This window comes from Rhinopithecus roxellana, chromosome 2 (assembly GCF_007565055.1).
Source record: "Rhinopithecus roxellana isolate Shanxi Qingling chromosome 2, ASM756505v1, whole genome shotgun sequence".
Lineage (NCBI taxonomy): Eukaryota > Metazoa > Chordata > Mammalia > Primates > Cercopithecidae > Rhinopithecus > Rhinopithecus roxellana.
This window is the reverse complement of record NC_044550.1, coordinates 159,134,223-159,154,916: the sequence shown is the minus strand read 5'-3', so window position 1 is coordinate 159,154,916 and position 20,694 is coordinate 159,134,223. Positions and strand designations below refer to the sequence as shown.

Here is a 20,694-nt window from a genome sequence, read left to right as displayed (position 1 = left end):
CACAAATATATTACTAATATCTACATAAACTTAGAGCAGGGAATGGGAACTAAGATGCAGTGTAGGGTAATGGAAAGATAACTAGATTTGAAGTTTCTGAAAATGTGGGGTGGAATCCCACTTACTAGTTTAAGCTTTTCAAGCCACAAAGTTGTTCTGATTATCTCATATGTGAATAAGGATCACATCAACTAACTTATGGATTAAATGAAAAAATGTAAAAATACTTCATAAACTATGAAGCACCATACAAAAGCCAGTTATAAACAAGATAGAATTACCAGTCATTATTTTTTAATCCTATATCATTGTAGTTGTATTTAATAAGGTCAGTTTACAGAAAGATTTTACTTAAATTTTCATTAAGAAAACTGGTCACTTTCGGTAAAATCTGACAAATCAAAAAGTTTCAACATTCCATATAATTAAAAACCCAGCTCCTATAGAACTGTAGCTATGTAGGCTTATGTAGGTTTCAAACTTTTACCCCCTCACTAGGACAGAATCACCATACAACATAAGAGGAACTTGGGACCTAACACTTATGTGAAAATGTTATTCCCCACTCACAGCCTGGAGTCCAGCTGAACCAGATCATCCATAAGCATGCAAAAGATTCTGGAGTTGTTTTGGAACTGCTGTGCCAAAAACATGATTCATATGCCAAGCACAACATAATTTTGATAGGTCAAGGAAATCTTACTGCCTTTTTTAAAAAAAAAATCAGTGTCTCATTAATTTTTGGAAAACAGCTTGTAGCCTTCAGGAAGGGGTATTTTTAAAAAATAGCTATAAGGTTTCATAAAGTTTCAGTGATAAATATCCTCGATCAAGGGCCAACAATTTTAGATTAAGACAATTGCCAGTTTTAAGATAGTATCAAGGCATGCTGAGATTGTTACTTATTTTAGATATTTTAGGAGTTCTTCAAGAAAATGTAAATTATAACAAATGCTTACACAGTCAAATAAATGGCAATGAAAAATCAATTGAATATAAAGACCATTAAATTTTTCTGAGTTCAAAATGTATAGCTTTACTTACAAATATTTAATCACTCTTTCTATATTAACTTTTTATTTTAAGCCAGACAAATGATGTTTGGTGGGATAAATTTTTCTCTATGTGAAAATAGCTTTTGAAAAATCAACTCTAGGCCAGATTTTCACTCTCCCCAGGTTATCTTTCATGTCATTAAAAACTAAATAAATGCTGAAATAAAACATTCATTTTAATATCTCAAACAATGAGTAAGATACTCATCTCTAAAATATGTTATCTCTCTTTTTGAAACTGTAATGCATAAACTCAAAAAATGTTAAATTATATATCTCATAGAAATAGCTTCATTAGTAAAAGGTGATGTCATAATGAAAACTAATAGTTAATGAATGACAAAGATCAACCTTTCCACCACGGATATATACTCTTATAGTTAAAATCTGCCTTGAGTCACTTTATCTAATCCAGATTTTGAAATAGGAGAACCCTAGTACTGAACTTTTTGTGGCTTTTCCACATACTCATGTAGCCTCAGTCAGGCAAGTTAATTTCTCTTGAGTTTTAGATTCTTTGTTTGAAAAAGAGAATAATCATTGCATGTTAAAGCTGTAGTAAAAATTAAAGCATGTGTAAAATACCTCAACAGATGTTATTTTTATTTTCTTCTAAATAATCTCATTATTAATAAATAATTTTTGAGTGTTTTAATGCTTTTTGGTCCCTTTATCCACAGGCTGTAAATTTAGCGTTTCCAAAGACAAAGTTCAGTGAAAAATGAAAAAGAAGAATACTGAGCTAGATTTTTCATGAAGATAATGAAACACTGGTTATAACTGTGTTGGTCTGAGGGAAAGATACTGATCAGTAGGTGATACAACTAAAAACTAATTTTTCATTATGAAATTACACATTAATTATATTGAAAAGTACAAAGGAGAAAAGAATAATCCCATCATCCATAGACAATGATTAACATTTTGCTATAGATTCTTCTAGTTTATATTTTATGTCACTTAAAAAAACTAGGATCAGCTGGTTCATCGGGGAAAAAAATCAGTAAAATTAATAAACCTCCAGCCCAGTCTGGCTAGCCAATCAAGAAAAAAAGAGAAAACACAAAGTTTTAACATTGGAAATGAAAGACTGGCCATCACATTGACCCTATGGACATTATAAGGATAATAAATAAGTATTATGAACAACATCATGCTTACAAACTTGACAACTTTAAATAAAATGGACCAATTCCTCAGAAGACACAAACTACCAAATCTCACACAAGGTAAGATAGATAACCTCAACAGCCCTATATCTATTAAAGAAATTAATAATTAAAAACCTGAAACAGAAAGCACTAACCCAGATGATTTCCATACAATCTGTCTCTAAAAACAGCAGCAGGGGAAATATTTCTTCACTTACTCTATGAATCCATCATTGTCCAAATATCAAACTCTGTCTGAATAGATACATCACCCAAGAAGATACATAGTGGCAACTAAGCATATGAAAAGATGCTGAATATCATGTCATTAGGGAACTGCAAATTAAGGCAATGAAATACCACTATATACCTGTTAGAATGGTTAAAATCCAAAACACTGACATCAAATATTGGTGAGGATGTGGAGCAACAGGAACTTTCATTCATTGTGGGTGGGAATGCAAAATGGTACAGTTACCATTGAAGATACCCTTACAGTTTCTTAGTCTATCAATGACACTCCTAAATATTTATCCGAATGAGTTGAAACATTTTGTCCACAAAAAAATTTGCCTGTGAGTGTTTATAGAAGTCTTATTCCTAATAGTCAAACCTTGAAAGTGAGCAAGATGTGTTTCAATAGGTGAATGAATAAGCAAACTGTGGGTACATCTATACAAGGCAATATTATTCAGCAATAAATAGACATGAAAAGTAATAGAGGACCCTTAAATGAACATTTCTTTTTTTTTTTTTGAGACGGAGTCTCGCTCTGTGGCCCAGGCTGGAGTGCAGTGGCCGGATCTCAGCTCACTGCAAGCTCCGCCTCCCGGGTTCACACCATTCTCCTGCCTCAGCCTCCCGGGTAGCTGGGACTACAGGCACCGCCACCTTGCCCGGCTAGTTTTTTGTATTTTTAGTAGAGACAGGGTTTCACCGTGTTAGCCAGGATGGTCTCGATCTCCTGACCTCGTGATCTGCCCGTCTCGGCCTCCCAAAGTGCTGGGATTACAGGCTTGAGCCACCGTGCCCAGCCTTAAATGAACATTTCTAAGTGAAAGAAGCAAATCTTCAGAAGCTACATACTGTGATTCCAACTATACGACATTCTAAAAAAGACAAAACTTTAGAGACCATAAAAAGATTAGTGTTTGCCACAGGTTTGGGGAAGTGGGAGGTATGACTAGGTAGAGTTTACGAGACGTTTTTTGGCAGCAATATGCACTGTGTCTGATACTATAATGATGGATTAATGGCACTGTGCATTAGGCAAAACTCATAAAACAGAACAACACACAAAGAGTGACCCTAGTGTAAACTGTGGAATTTGTTAATAATAATGTATCAATTGGTTCAACAAAATGTGCTAATATATACGGACCTGAAGGCAGAGGAAAGAGAGTACATGGAAACTCTGTACTTTCTACTCAATTTTTTTCTGTAAATTTAAAATTGCTCTAAAATATTTTAGTTTAAAAAATTAAAATAATATTATACCTTTATGCTTATTTACCACAAATATTTCCCATACTCAAAGTAATTTTTGGTTAATATAGTCCAACAAAAAGATGCACTACAATTTATTTAGCCAAATCTTATTACTGAATATTTAGCCTGTTTCTCCAGTCTTTGTATTTTTTTTTTATTATTATACTTTAAGTTCTAGGGTACATGTGCATAACGTGCAGGTTTGTTACATATGTAAACTTATGCCATGTTGGTGTGCTGCACCCATCAACTCGTCAGCACCCATCAATTCATCATTTATATCATGTATAACTCCCCAATGCAATCCCTCCCTCCTCCCCCCTCCCCCCTCCCCATGATAGACCCCAGTGTGTGATGTTCCCCTTCCCGAGTCCAAGTGATCTCATTGTTCAGTTCCCACCTATGAGTGAGAACATGCGGTGTTTGGTTTTCTCTTCTTGTGATAGTTTGCTAAGAATGATGGTTTCCAGCTGCATCCATGTCCCTACAAAGGACGCAAACTCATCCTTTTTTATGGCTGCATAGTATTCCATGGTGTATATGTGCCACATTTTCTTAATCCAGTCTGTCACAGATGGACATTTGGGTTGATTCCAAGTCTTTGCTATTGTGAATAGTGCCGCAATAAACATACGTGTACATGTGTCTTTGTAGTAGACTAATTTATAATCCTTTGGGTATATACCCAGTAGTGGGATGGCTGGGTCATATGGTACATCTAGTTCTAGATCCTTGAGGAATTGCCATACTGTTTTCCATAATGGTTGAACTAGTTTACAATCCCACCAACAGTGTAAAAGTGTTCCTATTTCTCCACATCCTCTCCAACACCTGTTGTTTCCTGACTTCTTAATGATTGCCATTCTAACTGGTGTGAGATGGTATCTCATTGTGGTTTTGATTTGCATTTCTCTGATGGCCAGTGATGATGAGCATTTTTTCATGTGTCTGTTGGCTGTATGAATATCTTCTTTTGAGAAATGTCTGTTCATATCCTTTCCCCACTTTTTGATGGGGTTGTTTGTTTTTTTCTCGTATATTTGTTTGAGTTCTTTGTAGATTCTGGATATTAGCCCTTTGTCAGATGAGTAGGTTGCAAAAATTTTCTCCCATTCTGTAGGTTGCCTGTTCACTCTGATGGTAGTTTCTTTTGCTGTGCAAAAGCTCTTTAGTTTAATTAGATCCCATTTGTCAATTTTGGCTTTTGCTGCCGTTGCTTTTGGTGTTTTAGACATGAAGTCCTTGCCCATGCCTATGTCCTGAGTGGTACTACCTAGATTTTCTTCTAGGGTTTTTATGGTATTAGGTCTAACATTTAAGTCTCTAATCCATCTTGAATTAATCTTCGTATAAGGGGTAAGGAAAGGATCCAGTTTCAGCTTTCTACTTATGGCTAGCCAATTTTCCCAGCACCATTTATTAAATAGGGAATCCTTTCCCCATTTCTTGTTTCTCTCAGGTTTGTCAAAGATCAGATGGCTGTAGATGTGCGGTATTATTTCTGAGGACTTTGTTCTGTTCCATTGGTCTATATCTCTGTTTTGGTACCAGTACCATGCTGTTTTGGTGACTGTAGCCTTGTAGTATAGTTTGAAGTCAGGTAGCGTGACGCCTCCAGCTTTGTCCTTTTGACTTAGGATTGTCTTGGCAATGCGGGCTCTTTTTTGGTTCCATATGAACTTTAAAGCAGTTTTTTCCAATTCTGTGAAGAAAGTCATTGGTAGCTTGATGGGGATGGCATTGAATCTATAAATAACCTTGGGGAGTATGGCCATTTTCACGATATTGATTCTTCCTATCCATGAGCATGGTATGTTCTTCCATTTGTTTGTGTCCTCTTTGATTTCACTGAGCAGTGGTTTGTAGTTCTCCTTGAAGAGGTCCTTTACATCCCTTGTAAGCTGGATTCCTAGGTATTTTATTCTCTTTGAAGCAATTGTGAATGGAAGTTCATTCCTGATTTGGCTCTCTGCTTGTCTGTTGCTGGTGTATAAGAATGCTTGTGATTTTTGCACATTAATTTTGTATCCTGAGACTTTGCTGAAGTTGCTTATCAGCTTAAGGAGATTTTGGGCTGAGACAATGGGGTTTTCTAAATATACAATCATGTCATCTGCAAACAGGGACAATTTGACTTCTTCTTTTCCTAACTGGATACCCTTGATTTCTTTCTCTTGCCTGATTGCCCTAGCCAGAACTTCCAACACTATGTTGAATAGGAGTGGTGAGAGAGGGCATCCCTGTCTTGTGCCAGTTTTCAAAGGGAATTTTTCCAGTTTTTGCCCATTCAGTATGATATTAGCTGTGGGTTTGTCATAAATAGCTCTTATTATTTTGAGGTACGTTCCATCAATACCGAATTTATTGAGCGTTTTTAGCATGAAGGGCTGTTGAATTTTGTCAAAAGCCTTTTCTGCATCTATTGAGACAATCATGTGGTTCTTGTCTTTGGTTCTGTTTATATGCTGGATTACGTTTATTGATTTGCGAATGTTGAACCAGCCTTGCATCCCAGGGATGAAGCCCACTTGATCATGGTGGATAAGCTTTTTGATGTGCTGCTGAATCCGGTTTGCCAGTATTTTATTGAGGATTTTTGCATCAATGTTCATCAGGGATATTGGTCTAAAATTCTCTTTTTTTGTTGTGTCTCTGCCAGGCTTTGGTATCAGGATGATGTTGGCCTCATAAAATGAGTTAGGGAGGATTCCCTCTTTTTCTATTGATTGGAATAGTTTCAGAAGGAATGGTACCAGCTCCTCCTTGTACCTCTGGTAGAATTCAGCTGTGAATCCATCTGGTCCTGGACTTTTTTTGGTGGGTAGGCTATTAATTGTTGCCTCAATTTCAGAGCCTGCTATTGGTCTATTCAGGGATTCAACTTCTTCCTGGTTTAGCCTTGGGAGAGTGTAAGTGTCCAGGAAATTATCCATTTCTTCTAGATTTTCTAGTTGATTTGTGTAGAGGCGTTTATAGTATTCTCTGATGGTAGTTTGTATTTCTGTGGGGTCAGTGGTGATATCCCCTTTATCATTTTTTATTGCATCTATTTGATTCCTCTCTCTTTTTTTCTTTATTAGCCTTGCTAGCGGTCTGTCAATTTTGTTGATCTTTTCAAAAAACCAACTCCTGGATTCATTGATTTTTTGGAGGGTTTTTTGTGTCTCTATCTCCTTCAGTTCTGCTCTGATCTTAGTTATTTCTTGCCTTCTGCTAGCTTTTGAATGTGTTTGCTCTTGCCTCTCTAGTTCTTTTAATTGTGATGTTAGAGTGTCAATTTTAGATCTTTCCTGCTTTCTCTTGTGGGCATTTAGTGCTATAAATTTCCCTCTACACACTGCTTTAAATGTGTCCCAGAGATTCTGGTATGTTGTATCTTTGTTCTCATTGGTTTCAAAGAACATCTTTATTTCTGCTTTCATTTCGTTATGTACCCAGTAGTCATTCAGGAGCAGGTTGTTCAGTTTCCATGTAGTTGAGCGGTTTTGATTGAGTTTCTTAGTCCTGAGTTCTAGTTTGATTGCACTGTGGTCTGAGAGACAGTTTGTTATAATTTCTGTTCTTTTACATTTGCTGAGGAGTACTTTACTTCCAATTATGTGGTCAATTTTGGAATAAGTGCGATGTGGTGCTGAGAAGAATGTATATTCTGTTGATTTGGGGTGGAGAGTTCTATAGATGTCTATTAGGTCCGCTTGGTGCAGAGATGAGTTCAATTCCTGGATATCCTTGTTAACTTTCTGTCTCGTTGATCTGTCTAATGTTGACAGCGGAGTGTTGAAGTCTCCCATTATTATTGTATGGGAGTCTAAGTCTCTTTGTAAGTCTCTAAGGACTTGCTTTATGAATCTGGGTGCTCCTGTATTGGGTGCATATATATTTAGGAGAGTTAGCTCTTCCTGTTGAATTGATCCCTTTACCATTATGTAATGGCCTTCTTTGTCTCTTTTGATCTTTGATGGTTTAAAGTCTGTTTTATCAGAGACTAGGATTGCAACCCCTGCTTTTTTTTGTTCTCCATTTGCTTGGTAGATCTTCCTCCATCCCTTTATTTTGAGCCTATGTATGTCTCTGCATGTGAGATGGGTCTCCTGAATACAGCAGACTGATGGGTCTTGACTCTTTATCCAGTTTGCCAGTCTGTGTCTTTTAATTGGAGCATTTAGTCCATTAACATTTAAGGTTAATATTGTTATGTGTGAACTTGATCCTGCCATTATGATATTAACTGGTTATTTTGCTCGTTAGTTGATGCAGTTTCTTCCTAGCCTCGATGGTCTTTACATTTTGCCAAGTTTTTGCGATGGCTGGTACCGGTTGTTCCTTTCCATGTTTAGGGCTTCCTTCAGGGTCTCTTGTAAGGCAGGCCTGGTGGTGACAAAATCTCTAAGCATTTGCTTATCTGTAAAGGATTTTATTTCTCCTTCACTTATGAAACTTAGTTTGGCTGGATATGAAATTCTGGGTTTAAAATTCTTTTCTTTAAGAACGTTGAATATTGGCCCCCACTCTCTTCTGGCTTGTAGAGTTTCTGCCGAGAGATCTGCTGTTAGTCTGATGGGCTTCCCTTTGTGGGTGACCCGACCTTTCTCTCTGGCTGCCCTTAAGATTTTTTCCTTCATTTCAACTTTGGTGAATCTGGCAATTATGTGTCTTGGAGTTGCTCTTCTGGAGGAGTATCTTTGTGGCGTTCTCTGTATTTCCTGAATTTGAATGTTGGCCTGCCCTACTAGGTTGGGGAAGTTCTCCTGGATGATATCCTGAAGAGTGTTTTCCAACTTGGTTCCATTTTCCCCCTCACTTTCAGGCACCCCAATCAGACGTAGATTTGGTCTTTTTACGTAATCCCATACTTCTTGCAGGCTTTGCTCATTTCTTTTTCTTCTTTTTTCTTTTGGTTTCTCTTCTCGCTTCATTTCATTCATTTGATCTTCAATCGCTGATACTCTTTCTTCCAGTTGATCGAGTCGGTTACTGAAGCTTGTGCATTTGTCACGTATTTCTCGTGTCATGGTTTTCATCTCTGTCATTTCGTTTATGATCTTCTCTGCATTAATGAGTCTAGCTGTCAATTCTTCCACTCTTTTTTCAAGATTTTTAGTTTCTTTGCGCTGGGTACGTAATTCCTCCTTTAGCTCTGATAAGTTTGATGGACTGAAGCCTTCTTCTCTCCTCTCGTCCAAGTCATTCTCTGACCAGCTTTGATCCGTTGCTGGTGATGGGCTGCGCTCCTTTGCAGGGGGAGATGCGCTCTTATTTTTTGAATTTCCAGCTTTTCTGCCCTGCTTCTTCCCCATCTTTGTGGTTTTATCTGTCTCTGGTCTTTGATGGTGGTGACGAACTGATGGGGTTTTGGTATAGGTGTCCTTCCTGTTTGATAGTTTTCCTTCTGACAGTCAGAAGGACTCTCTGTTGGTCTGTTGGAGATTGCTTGAGGTCCACTCCAGACCCTGTTTGCCTGGGTATCAGCAGCAGAGGTTGCCGAAGATAGAATATTGCTGAACAGCGAGTGTACCTGTCTGATTCTTCCTTTGGAAGTGTCCTCTCAGGGGTGTACTCCACCCTGTGAGGTGTGGGGTGTCAGACTGCCCCTAGTGGGGGATTTCTCCCAGCTAGGCTACTCAGGGGTCAGGGACACACCTGAGCAGGCAGTCTGTCCGTTCTCAGATCTCAACCTCCGCGTTGGGAGATCCGCGGCTCTCCCCAAAGCTGTCAGACAGAGTCGTTCGCGTCTGCACCGGCTCCCGCTACTTCCCCTGTTGGTCTTCAGCTGTGCGCTGTCCCCAGAGGTGGAGACTACAGAGACAGGCAGGCTTCCTTGAGCTGCTGTGAGCTCCACCCAGTTCGAGCTTCCCAGAGGCTTTGTTTACCTACTTAAGCCTCAGCAATGGCGGGCGCCCCTCCCCCAGCCTCGCTGCTGCCTTGCGGATAGATCGCGGCAGACTGCTGTGTTAGCAGTGAGGGAGGCTTCGTGGGCGTGGGACCCTCCCGGCCAGGTGTGGGATATATTCTCCTGGAATGCCTGTATGCTTACAGCGCAGTATTGGGGTGGGAGTTACCCGATTTTCCAGGTGTTGTGTGTCTCAGTTCCCCTGGCTAGGAAAACGGATCCCCTTCCCCCTTGCGCTTCCAGGTGAGGCGATGCCTCGCCCTGCTTCAGCTCTCGCTGGTCAGGCTGCAGCAGCTGACCAGCACCGATTGTCCGGCACTCCCTAGTGAGATGACCCCAGTACCTCAGTTGAAAATGCAGAAATCACCGGTCTTCTGTGTCGCTCGCGCTGGGAGTTGGAGACTGGAGTTGTTCCTATTCGGCCATCTTCTCCAGTCTTTGTATTACAAGCATTATGATGACTATACTCAGGGGAGTCTTTACCTCAGGTAAGTATGTATCAAATACCAGGTTGGTGGAAAGGTAATCACAGTTTCTGCCTTTAGATTTATTTGCCATTTGCCATTACTTTTTTTTTTTTTTAAATGGAGTTCCACTCTGTCGCCCAGGCTGGAGTGCACTGGCACAACCTCGGCTCACCGCAACCTCCGCCCGCCTCCCAGTTTCAAATGATTCTCCTGCCTCAGCCTCCTGAGTAGCTGGGATTATAGGCGCCCGCCATTACGCCTGGCTAATTTTTGTATTTTTAGTAGAGATGGGGTTTTACCATGTTGGCCAGGCTGGTCTCAAGCTCCTGACCTCAAGTGATCTGCCTGCCTCGGCCTCCCAAAATGCTGAGATTACAGGAGTGAGCCACTGCACCCAGCCATTAGCCATTACTTTTTATTGACATTACTTTCGAATGTTAAAAGTAATGGCAAAAATCATGATTACATTTGCACCAACTTAAACATACATATGTGATAAGGGCTAATATAATTTGTAACTAACAATAAAATAGCATTAGATTCTCTGGTTTTAATTATATAATATAAATAATCATCGATTCATATTAGAAAACTATCAACTTCTCAGTAAATACTAGGCCATGAGTTCCTAGTAAGAAGAGATTTTACTTATGCACCTTTTATTCCTTACTGCTAATCACAGCATCTAACACAAAATAAGCATTGAAAATATTTCATCAAACAAATGTTATTAAAAAGTAGTTTTATTGTCTCCATAGTGTTAACAGGTAGAAAAAATGCTATTAAGCCAAGCATATTAAATTTCAGTGTTATAAGTCAGGGGTCAGCAAACCTTTTCTATAAACAGCCAAACAATAAATATTTTAGGTTTGTGCAAGCCATACGGTCTCTTCACAACTACTTAATTCCATCATTATAGTACAAAAGCAGCCATAGTCACAGAATGAGTGAGACTATGTACAATACAACTTTATTAACTGAAAAATTAAACTTGAACTTCATATAATTTTCATGAAATATTAACTTTTTTAACCATTAAAACATGTAAGAACCACTTTTAGTTCATAAGCCATTCAAAAACAATCAACAAGCTGGATTTAACCCACATGCTGTAACTTGCAAATCTCTGATACAAATAATGCCTTTGATATGTTGCCACACCTAGAGAAAAAACAGTAAGCATTTATCAGTTTCCACTGGCATAATGCATTGAGGTTCATGCGACATACATTCTATTCATATTTTTGTAAATATACATAGCCAAGTATATAAAATCAGATGACCCCTTTCCCCAACTAGATGAAAGAAACTGGCCTACCAATAAGACATAAAAGATTAAGGTAGGAAACGGGTAATTTATGCTTAAAAAGTCCTATGATGGCAGAAGTGCAGTTAGGGTAGATGGAGGAGCAAGACAGGCATAGAGTACTGGGAACTTTTCTAAAAGTACACAAATGTGTGAAGTTTGTGACTTCTTTGGAGACCTCACTCCAAAAAGAGAATAATTATGCTTTCTTCATAAGGACAGTCACAAGACAGACTAAAGAAGATTTTGTTTCTAACAAATTAAAAATAAGTAGCACTCAAAAGTTTCTTTCAAAACCACTCAATCTGGAGGCGGTTGTGAATCAAATTCAAAAATTAAAATGTAAACTTCTCAAAACAAGAGCATGTAAGATAAAAAGTCTTTACCTTTAAAACGCTGTGCCAAAGTTGATTTTTAAGGTAGTAGGATGAACTTTAGAATATATTTTTCAAGAGAAAAGAGTAGGTTTGCAAACTAAAAGTGTATTTAACTTAAATGTATATAATACGTATTTAATTTCATAACTAAAAAGAATTCAGGATAATATACAAGAATATACAAGAATTATATTATCTTGAAGGATGGCTGAAGAAACATCAAGCATGGGTTAAATTCTTGATTCTTTAGATTTTTCCTTTGTTCATTCGCAAACTCAGCAGAAAAACTGGTTAAACTAAAATTAGCATTGCTTAAATATTTCAGACAAAAATATTTAATTCAGTGCAAAACTATGTTAAAATAAGAAATGATTAAAATTAAGAGATTTCAGAAAAAAAGCTCTCTTAAGCCAAAAGAATAATAAAACACTGGAATGGGTACATTTTGGAGTCTCCACCCTTAAAGTCATGTTGTGTATGGCTATCGTTCCATCTGACTGATAATATTTTGTTGGGATATATTTCATATGCACTTTCAGCTTTGTGATTCAAAACTGAATTACCCTGCTCAACATTAATAAAGATGAGCAGTAAACTTCTGACTACTCCCACCATCACCACTATCACTTCCTTAACTTAAAACATGTATTTATACAAAAAAGAGAAGGATCCTTAGTGATACTTTGTGTCTCAGTAGAATGGAAAGTACCATAGTATGGTGGAACAGCACATAAAACTGACCAGATACAAGATCCAGAAATAGTTCATTCAAAAATCAAAGCAGAAAATCTACACCAACACTACTCATTTTGTAAATGAACTGTACTCCAAAATTTCAGATATATGTACAAAAATGTTCTCTCCTTGTGCTCTACATTTCCAAACAAGCTATAAAACAGCTAACCTGTTTATGTGGTATTGCAATTACATCACAGATCAAAAGCTTCCAAGAGTATCTGAGCTGCAGCCTTTGGAAGAGGAGGCTATAATAAATAGCGAACAGTATAATGTAAAATATAAAACTCTGAATACACAAGGTAGTATTTCCTGGAGTGGCAATCTGAGCAGGCTGCCTGTATCATGAGCAATAGAATGTAACAGCTGCAAACCTGTAACCTACATTGCCCAACAGCAGCCAGGAGTCCGAGGGCTTCAAGGGGCAATAAAGATACTTTAGAGCACTGACTAGTTACTACGAATACAAGGTTTAATGCCTTGTCTTCAAGGTTTGAGAACCTCAAAGGCCTTAAAGCTGTTGCAATACATTTAAGAAAATCCACAAGTTCTTTGAAAACCTCATGGGAAAGACTGAAAACATGCTATGTTCCTATATTCTTGGAAGATCTCATTCCCATTCCAAGGACAGTTTAAGAAAACACAGGTTATATGTGAAAGAAGTGTTTACACATATGAGAACCCAAATAAAATCCTATTTCCTTCATGGTTCTATAATTTAAAATATCGGATAAAGTTCATCTGATATTCCACACTAGCATTACACATATAATATGATCAAAATCACTGAAAAAACTAATTGTTGGTAAAACTAGATAATGATCTTAGTTTAGTCAGCCATAGACCTCCCTTTCCAATACTGGTAAGAGTTTCAGTAAGAAAAATACAAAGTGTGCTTTTTAAAAGTTTCATAATTTTCATATTTTAAAAATTATGTAATACATGTTTGATTTTGGAAGAAGCCACATATATAAAAGGAAACCAAAACTATCCATAATCCATACTTCAAATATAACCACGACAAACATGTTGGTGTCTTTTCCTTCTAGTCCATTTACAATGAAAACATACATACTTTCTTTTTTAGTTTTTGTTTTGTTTACAAAAACAGAATGAGTCAATATACATTATATATATACTGCACTTGCTTTTCTTCAGTCTAACAATTCTTCTGCGTCATTAATAAACTCAACAAAACTGTTAATAACTGCATATATCCCAATTATAAATATAAAATATTAAATAGCCCCTTTTTAAATACATAATAGAAAACAAAACTAGAAACAACTTTAAATGAACTATAATGAGCAGCCTTATACGGAATACATCTTTTGCATACTTATCTGATTATTTTCTTGTGATACCTAAACATACAGTGTAGGTATGTGTTTTTTTAAACTTTGAATATTTATTGATAAAACTTTCTTTCAGAATGGTTGTACTAGTAATACACGAGCTCAAAATTGCATATACACAAAAAATCCTTTTTCCCAACCATACTTTAAAAGCATTAGATTTTATCATTAAAAATAAATTACTTTCAATCTGATAGTAAACTTGCTCTTTGCCCTAAATTGTGTAAAATATGATGGTAATTATATAAAAAAAATTTACAAGCAGGATGTAACACTTTGGGAACACAATCTAATCTTGAAATAATAAATCGTACTTAATATTTAAAATTTATATTAAGAAATTAAGAAAATCTTGAAAGTTACTGCTTAGTAATATCCCTTGGATATGATAGTTGGAAAGAAAATCAAAGCAGGTCATGCCTAATAAGAAATGTATTCACGTTAAGTTAAAAAAATTTTTAATTGATCAAATATTAGCATCATTACTACAATATCACTACCAAGGACACTTCTCCTTTGAACAACAGCAACAAAGGCTCTACTTATTTTTGAAAACTATGCCAGTGAAGAGTCAAGTTTATAGGTTAGAAATATGTTGACCTTACAGATTTAAGTGACTTAAGTGACTGCCAAACTCAGTAAAAATGAGAAAAAATATTTTTTATTTTTTTGGGGGGACGGAGTCTAGCTCTGTCGCCCAGGCTGGAGTGCAGTGGCGCGACCTCAGTTCACTGCAAGCTCCGCCTCCCGGGTTCACGCCATTCTCCTGCCTCAGCCTCCCGGGTAGCTGGGACCTCGCCCGGCTAGTTTTTTTGTATTTTTTTTAGTAGAGACGGGGTTTCACCATGTTAGCCAGGATGGTCTCGATCTCCTGACCTCATGATCCGCCCGTCTCGGCCTCCGAAAGTGCTGGGATTACAGGCTTGAGCCACCGCGCCCGGCCCTACTCAATATTTTCTATAAATTCCTCATTTAAAAAATGTTTTACAACTCTAGCTCTTCAGATATTAGAAAGAGATGTCCTAACAAAAACAAATAAAAGGAAGTCAATGTACATTAGTTCACTTAGCCATTTCTTCCTTCCCAATATTCACAAGTGTTTCACTAAGAAAAATATTAAAAGAACAAACAAAAGTGAAAATTTGGGTGATAGTTTTTTAGAAGGCAATTATTCAACTGAACATTTACTTAAATTGAATCAAATAATTCAATTAAAGTTTAATAATTTGATTAAGCAATTACCTAACTCAATTAATTTAATTAACTTTTTAAAAATCTTATTTAAGTTAGGGCATGGAATTTATAAAACAACAAAAATTAAACTACATCACTGACCCCCAAACAAGCTTTATTTTCTATTTTGATTTAGTATACAAAATTTTTAAAAAATATGATATGTAATAAAAATATCTGGATTACTTTATTAATTTTAAAATATTTTTTAATTAAATGGGATCATAAATTCATGCTTAATATAAAGTTAGTATAGAACAACAATTTTTCATTTGTTAAAACAGAATAGGAAATGACAATTTTTAAATAAAATTTCAAGAATTACCTTCAAATAAACTGAGGTCTCTTCGTAGCCGTGGTCCATAAAGCCCTTCTAAAATACTCTCAAAACCTGTGTTTTTAAAGAAAGAAAAGTATATTAACTACTAGAAAAGTCACATTTTACAATTTAAAGTCATAAACTCTGTATCAATCAGCAAATTAATTTAATATATCAGAAGGATTTTTCCTCTAGCTGCATTACGCTGAACTAGGCAATATACAACATAACAGTCACAGAATGACTACCAGAAATTACATGACTGTAAAGAAATTAAAATATCAAAATGCAAATATTCACTACTAAAACAACTAAACAACTTTATCATTTAGAAATATTCCTGGGTAAAATATTATGGGCAGATTTTGTATGTAATAATCTTGTAGAGAGGGGAAGAATAATTAGAAGACATGTATTATTTATGTTTATATTTGTGTTAAAAAGTAAATACAAAAAATAGCATCTTTAACATCAATTACAAGAATGAGTGTATGAGTGTCAATAGGGAGAAATCTTTCTGTTAAATATATGATGTATACAATTTAAACCTACTTGTAAAAACTAAAACACAACAATTTGGTCATTGCTATAGATTGCCCTAAATTTTAGGTAAAAAAAATTACTGAAAATCTTGTCAAGTTAACAAAACCCTAGTTTATTAATTTCTCAAAAATACACTTTCTGGACATACTAGTTTTAAGATTTTACAATTTTTGACTTTGAAGTAACATATTTAATTTTAAGCAACAATCAACTACAGACATCCAAAGAAAAAAAAAATATAATCCTGATGGCAAAATAATTGAGAAGCTAAGAAAAGGAACTAATGTAAGCCGTGTATGGATTTGGGAGGAAAAAACTAAACATGGCATGACAGACCCTATAAATCAAAGAAAAAGTAGATTTTCTCAGTGGTATTCCTAAATTATAAAACATTATTAATACTTCTATAGAAATATTTCATAAGTTATAAGATGCTTTTGAAAAACATTAACATCTCCAAAATCAAGACTCATCTTAAAATCTACTGTCATAGCAAAAAACTAGCCACAGTTTTTCATTTAATAAAACATGAACTACTGATGCATCCTACAACTAATAATGTCTTAGATTTCACAAAGTAAGGTAGCTACCATGATACTTGGTAAATAGGTAATGAAATAAAATCTTTTGTGAAATGACAGTACTAGTTCCCATGAGCAGAAATTTCCTGGTAAAAAAGTGAATGAACTACCTACTGCCCGAGCAAGCTATCACACTGGGTAAAGACTCAGACAGATTAAGCCCAAATCCTTCTATAGAAGGGTTATTCTATTTTATAGTAGAAGATACTCTATTTTTCTGTCATCAACTTGCTTCAAAAATATTACTGCATTTGTGAGCATCTGTTCCTGATAACACAGTTCCTAAGACTGATCAAAAGTGTATTAGTTGGTCTCATTATAGCCTTCATGCCACTATCTCTCTTCTGCATTTTATGTCTCTTTGGCTTTCTTTACTGCATTTTAGTTAATTTCTTCTACTATAAATTCCACTTCATGAAATTCTTATGGTTCAAACTGCTGACAAATACATCTTTTTGTTTAAAAAAAGTCACCTTTATTGAGGTATAATTTTCATATAATACAAGGTATCCATTTTAAAATAAAGTTCAGTAACTTTTGAAAATCCATACTTTCATTTTGCCAAGAACACAACCAAGACAGAAATTATTTTCATCAACTCAAATGGTACCCTTGTGACCTTCTGAGTAATTACCTGGAATATCCCAAAGCGCTTTCCAGAGCATCTTTTCTCCTGTAATGGCTTTACTTGGTTTTGGTAAGAGTAATGCCGGCCTCATAAAGAAAACTGGGAAATGATCCAACCTTCACCATTTTTTGAGTTTGTGTACTGTAATATTTATTAATTTTTAATCAGACTTGGAGCTCTCTTCGTGGTGAAATTTTAATCATAAGCCCAGTTTTTAAAACTAAAAAAACTATTCAGGCTATCAATTTCTTATTAATTCTGTTTTGGTAATTTGTATAAATTACAGCACTTATTGGCAAAAAGTTGCTCAAAAAATTCTTTTAATACCTTTTTAACATCTGAAAAATCTGTAGTTGTGTCCCTCTTTCATTCCTGATACCAGTTTAGGTATCTTCTCTCCTTTTTCACTGATTACTTGACTAAAAATTGAGTAATTTTATTGATCTTTTTACAAAAGATCAACTTTTGATTTCAATTATTTTCTTTCTTCATCACTCATTTTCTATGTTTTTCATTTCTGCCCTTTACTCTTTATATCCTTCTTTCTAATTATTTTTTATTTTCACTCAAACTTATTTTTCTAAGTTTTTAAGGTGGAAGCCTAGATCACTGATTTGAGACCTTTGTTCTTTTCCAATAAAATCATTTAAAGCTATAAATTTCCCTCTATTCACTACATTAGCTCTATCCCATAAACTGTGATATACTGTCTCTTTATTTTTATTTAGCTCAAACTGTTTATAATTTCCCTTGTGATGCCTTATTTTACCCATAGGATATAAATGTGTTGCTTAATTTCAAATATTTAGGTATTGTTCAGAAATCTTTCTCTTTGCTGAATTCTTTTTTTTTTGTTTTTTGAGACAGAATCTCGTTCTGTCACCCAGGCTGGAGTGCAGTGGCGCGATCTCGGCTCACTGCAACCTCCACCTCCTGGGTACGTGCGAATTCCCCTGCCTCAGCCTCCCGAGTAGCTGGGATTAAAGGCACATGCCATCACGCCCAGCTGTTTTTGTATTTTTAGTAGAGGTAAGGTTTCACCATGTTGGCCAGGCTGGTCTCAAATTCCTGACCTCAGGTGATCCACCCATCTCAGCCTCCCAAAGTGCTTGGATTAGACACGAGCCACTGGGCCCAGCCTGTTATTGAAATGTACAAGATTCTTTGAGGTTGTAAAACATGTAAGATTACATGTAAAAATGACTGTAAGATTATAGTCATTCCAAATTTCCTGAGACTGAATTTATGGATAGCATATGATCTACACTGGTGAATATTCCATGTAACACAGAAAAGAATGTATCTGTACTTATTGGGAGGAATGTACTATAAATGTTAATTAGGATTTAGCTGATTGATAATGTTCTTTGGGTCTTTTATCTCTCATGATTTTTCTGTCCTTTCTCTTTTTCTGCCAATTTTCCTTCATGTATTTTGATGCTCTGTTATTGGGTACATTTATATTGCATATTTTTATGTCCCCTCTGTGAATTGGTATCATCATTATAAAATGCTCCTCCTTGTCCTTGTTGTGAATTCTATTGTGTCTACTGTTATATCAGCTACACCAGCTTTCTTACGATTAGCAGCATTTTCATTACGTATTTTTTTTCCAATTCTTTAACTTTTAACCTATGTATTTATATTCAAATTGAGTTTCTTGTGGACAACAGAGTTGAATATTGCATTTTTATCCAGTCTGAAAATATCTGTTTTTTGAGGACAGTGTTTAGACCATTAAAATTGAATGTATTAAAATCGTTGGGTTTATATCTACCATCTTATTTGCTATTTATTTCCTCTGTTATATATCCCTCCCTATTCTCCACTCCACAACATTATTTTAAGTTAAATGAGAAGTTTGAAGTATTCCATTTTGTTGCCACCATAAACTTAATAGCTATACCTCTTCTAGATTCTTTAGGGTTTGCCCTAAGGTTTACAAAATTCACTTTAGCTTTTCAACATCTACTTTAAAACATTATAGTACTACTTAGTATGTAATGTAAGAATCAATACATAGTATGCAAGAATAAAATGTCATTATATATAACTTACTTAAAAACATTTTAGCTATATTAAAACATTAGAAAGTCTTTTAAATTTACTCACAATGTCACTTTTTGTGTGTGTTTGTAGACCTATGCTTAAAGATCTTCTACTAGCTACCGTTTTCTTAAAAGACAAAATCATTCATCTCCATTTTTTAAAAAATGTTGTTTTGGGTATAAAGTTGTAGGATGACAGTTTTTTTTTTGGCACACTGAAGATGTGCTTTAAGTGTCCAGTGGTTTGCAGAGTTGCTGGCAAGTTTACAATATTTCTTTCCCCTGTTCCTCTGTACATCATAATGTGCCTTTTTCTCTGACTGCTTTTAAGATTTTCTTTTTATCATTGATTTTCAGCAGTTCGATGATTATGTGTCTTGGCATGGTTTTCCTGGTTGAGGTCACTAACTCTGCAGAATTATTTTGATTTCTATGGCAGATTAGTTTCTATTTTCTATACTTTCATGAGAATCGAATCTTACAGAACAGACTCTCTTTTGCGGGGGCTGGTCTTTTTCACTCAATAGAATAATTTTGAGCTTTATCTGTATTGTTGCTGGTTATCACTAGTTTATTTCTCAGTATATTCCATTATATCAGATATACTACAATTTTTAATCTATTCAGAAGTTGGTGGATATATGTTTTCATTTTTCTTGTGTAAGTAATTAACAGTGCAATTGTAGGGTTATACAGTAGGGTTATGTTTAGTTTTTTAAGAAACTAAACTGTTTTCAAAGTTATTGTATCATTTTACATTCCTGCCATCTGCCACCCATGTATGAAAGTTACCATGTCTGATTCACATCCCAATCACAACTTGGTTAGTTGTGTTTTTCTTTTGCTTTTCTTTAAATAAATAAATAAATAAATGGAGTGATTTGTAGAAAACATTCTAATATCCTCATGTCTCCATGTGGTTTTAATTTGTATTTCCCTATTGACCATCTTTTCACAGGCTTACTTCAGATACCTCTGTTCAAATCATTTGCAAAATTTTTAATTGGGTTGTCAGACACTTTATCATAGCATTATAAGGGCCTTTCCTATTTTGTTTTTAAATGTATTCTGGATACAATTCCTTTGTCTAATAATATATGTTGTGAATATTTCTCCTAGTCTATCATTTGCATTTTTGTTTTCTTAATGGTGTTTCCCAAAGAACAGAAGTTGTTAATTTTGATAATTAATTTACCCAGTTTTTTCTTTACAGTGGTTTTTCTGCTCTAACAATCATTTCCTTTACCCCAAGGATGCAAAGGCTTTCTCCTAAAAGTTATCGAGATTTAAATTTTACATTTAGGTCTGTGGCCCATTTTGATTACATTTTGTGGATGGTGTGAGAGGACTGATTTTTTTTGTTTGTTTGTTTCTGTATTGGTATCTATTTGATGCAGCAAACCATTTGTTTCTACCCTAAATCCTCCATTTCCCTCTTATTATGTTCATGTTATCTTTTTAGTCCTTAACATAACTTAGCAAACTTTAATAGCAGTTTTAATATACTTCTTTGCAATT

General features: G+C 35.5%; 1 protein-coding gene across 19 annotated transcripts in view; it reads right to left on the bottom strand.

Annotated features, from left to right (window-relative positions):
- LCORL (ligand dependent nuclear receptor corepressor like) overlaps positions 1-20,694 on the bottom strand; it is a 182,993-nt gene that overhangs the window by 118,023 nt on the left and 44,276 nt on the right. For 18 of the 19 annotated variants that reach the window (XM_010368012.2, XM_030922797.1, XM_030922826.1 and 15 more), the window contains exon 2: positions 15,383-15,448. In XM_010368012.2, coding sequence (XP_010366314.1) covers positions 15,383-15,448 — 66 coding nt within the window. Of the gene's footprint in view, positions 1-15,382; positions 15,449-20,694 lie in introns of those variants that run through there. The other variant, XM_030922753.1, reaches the window with a different exon arrangement.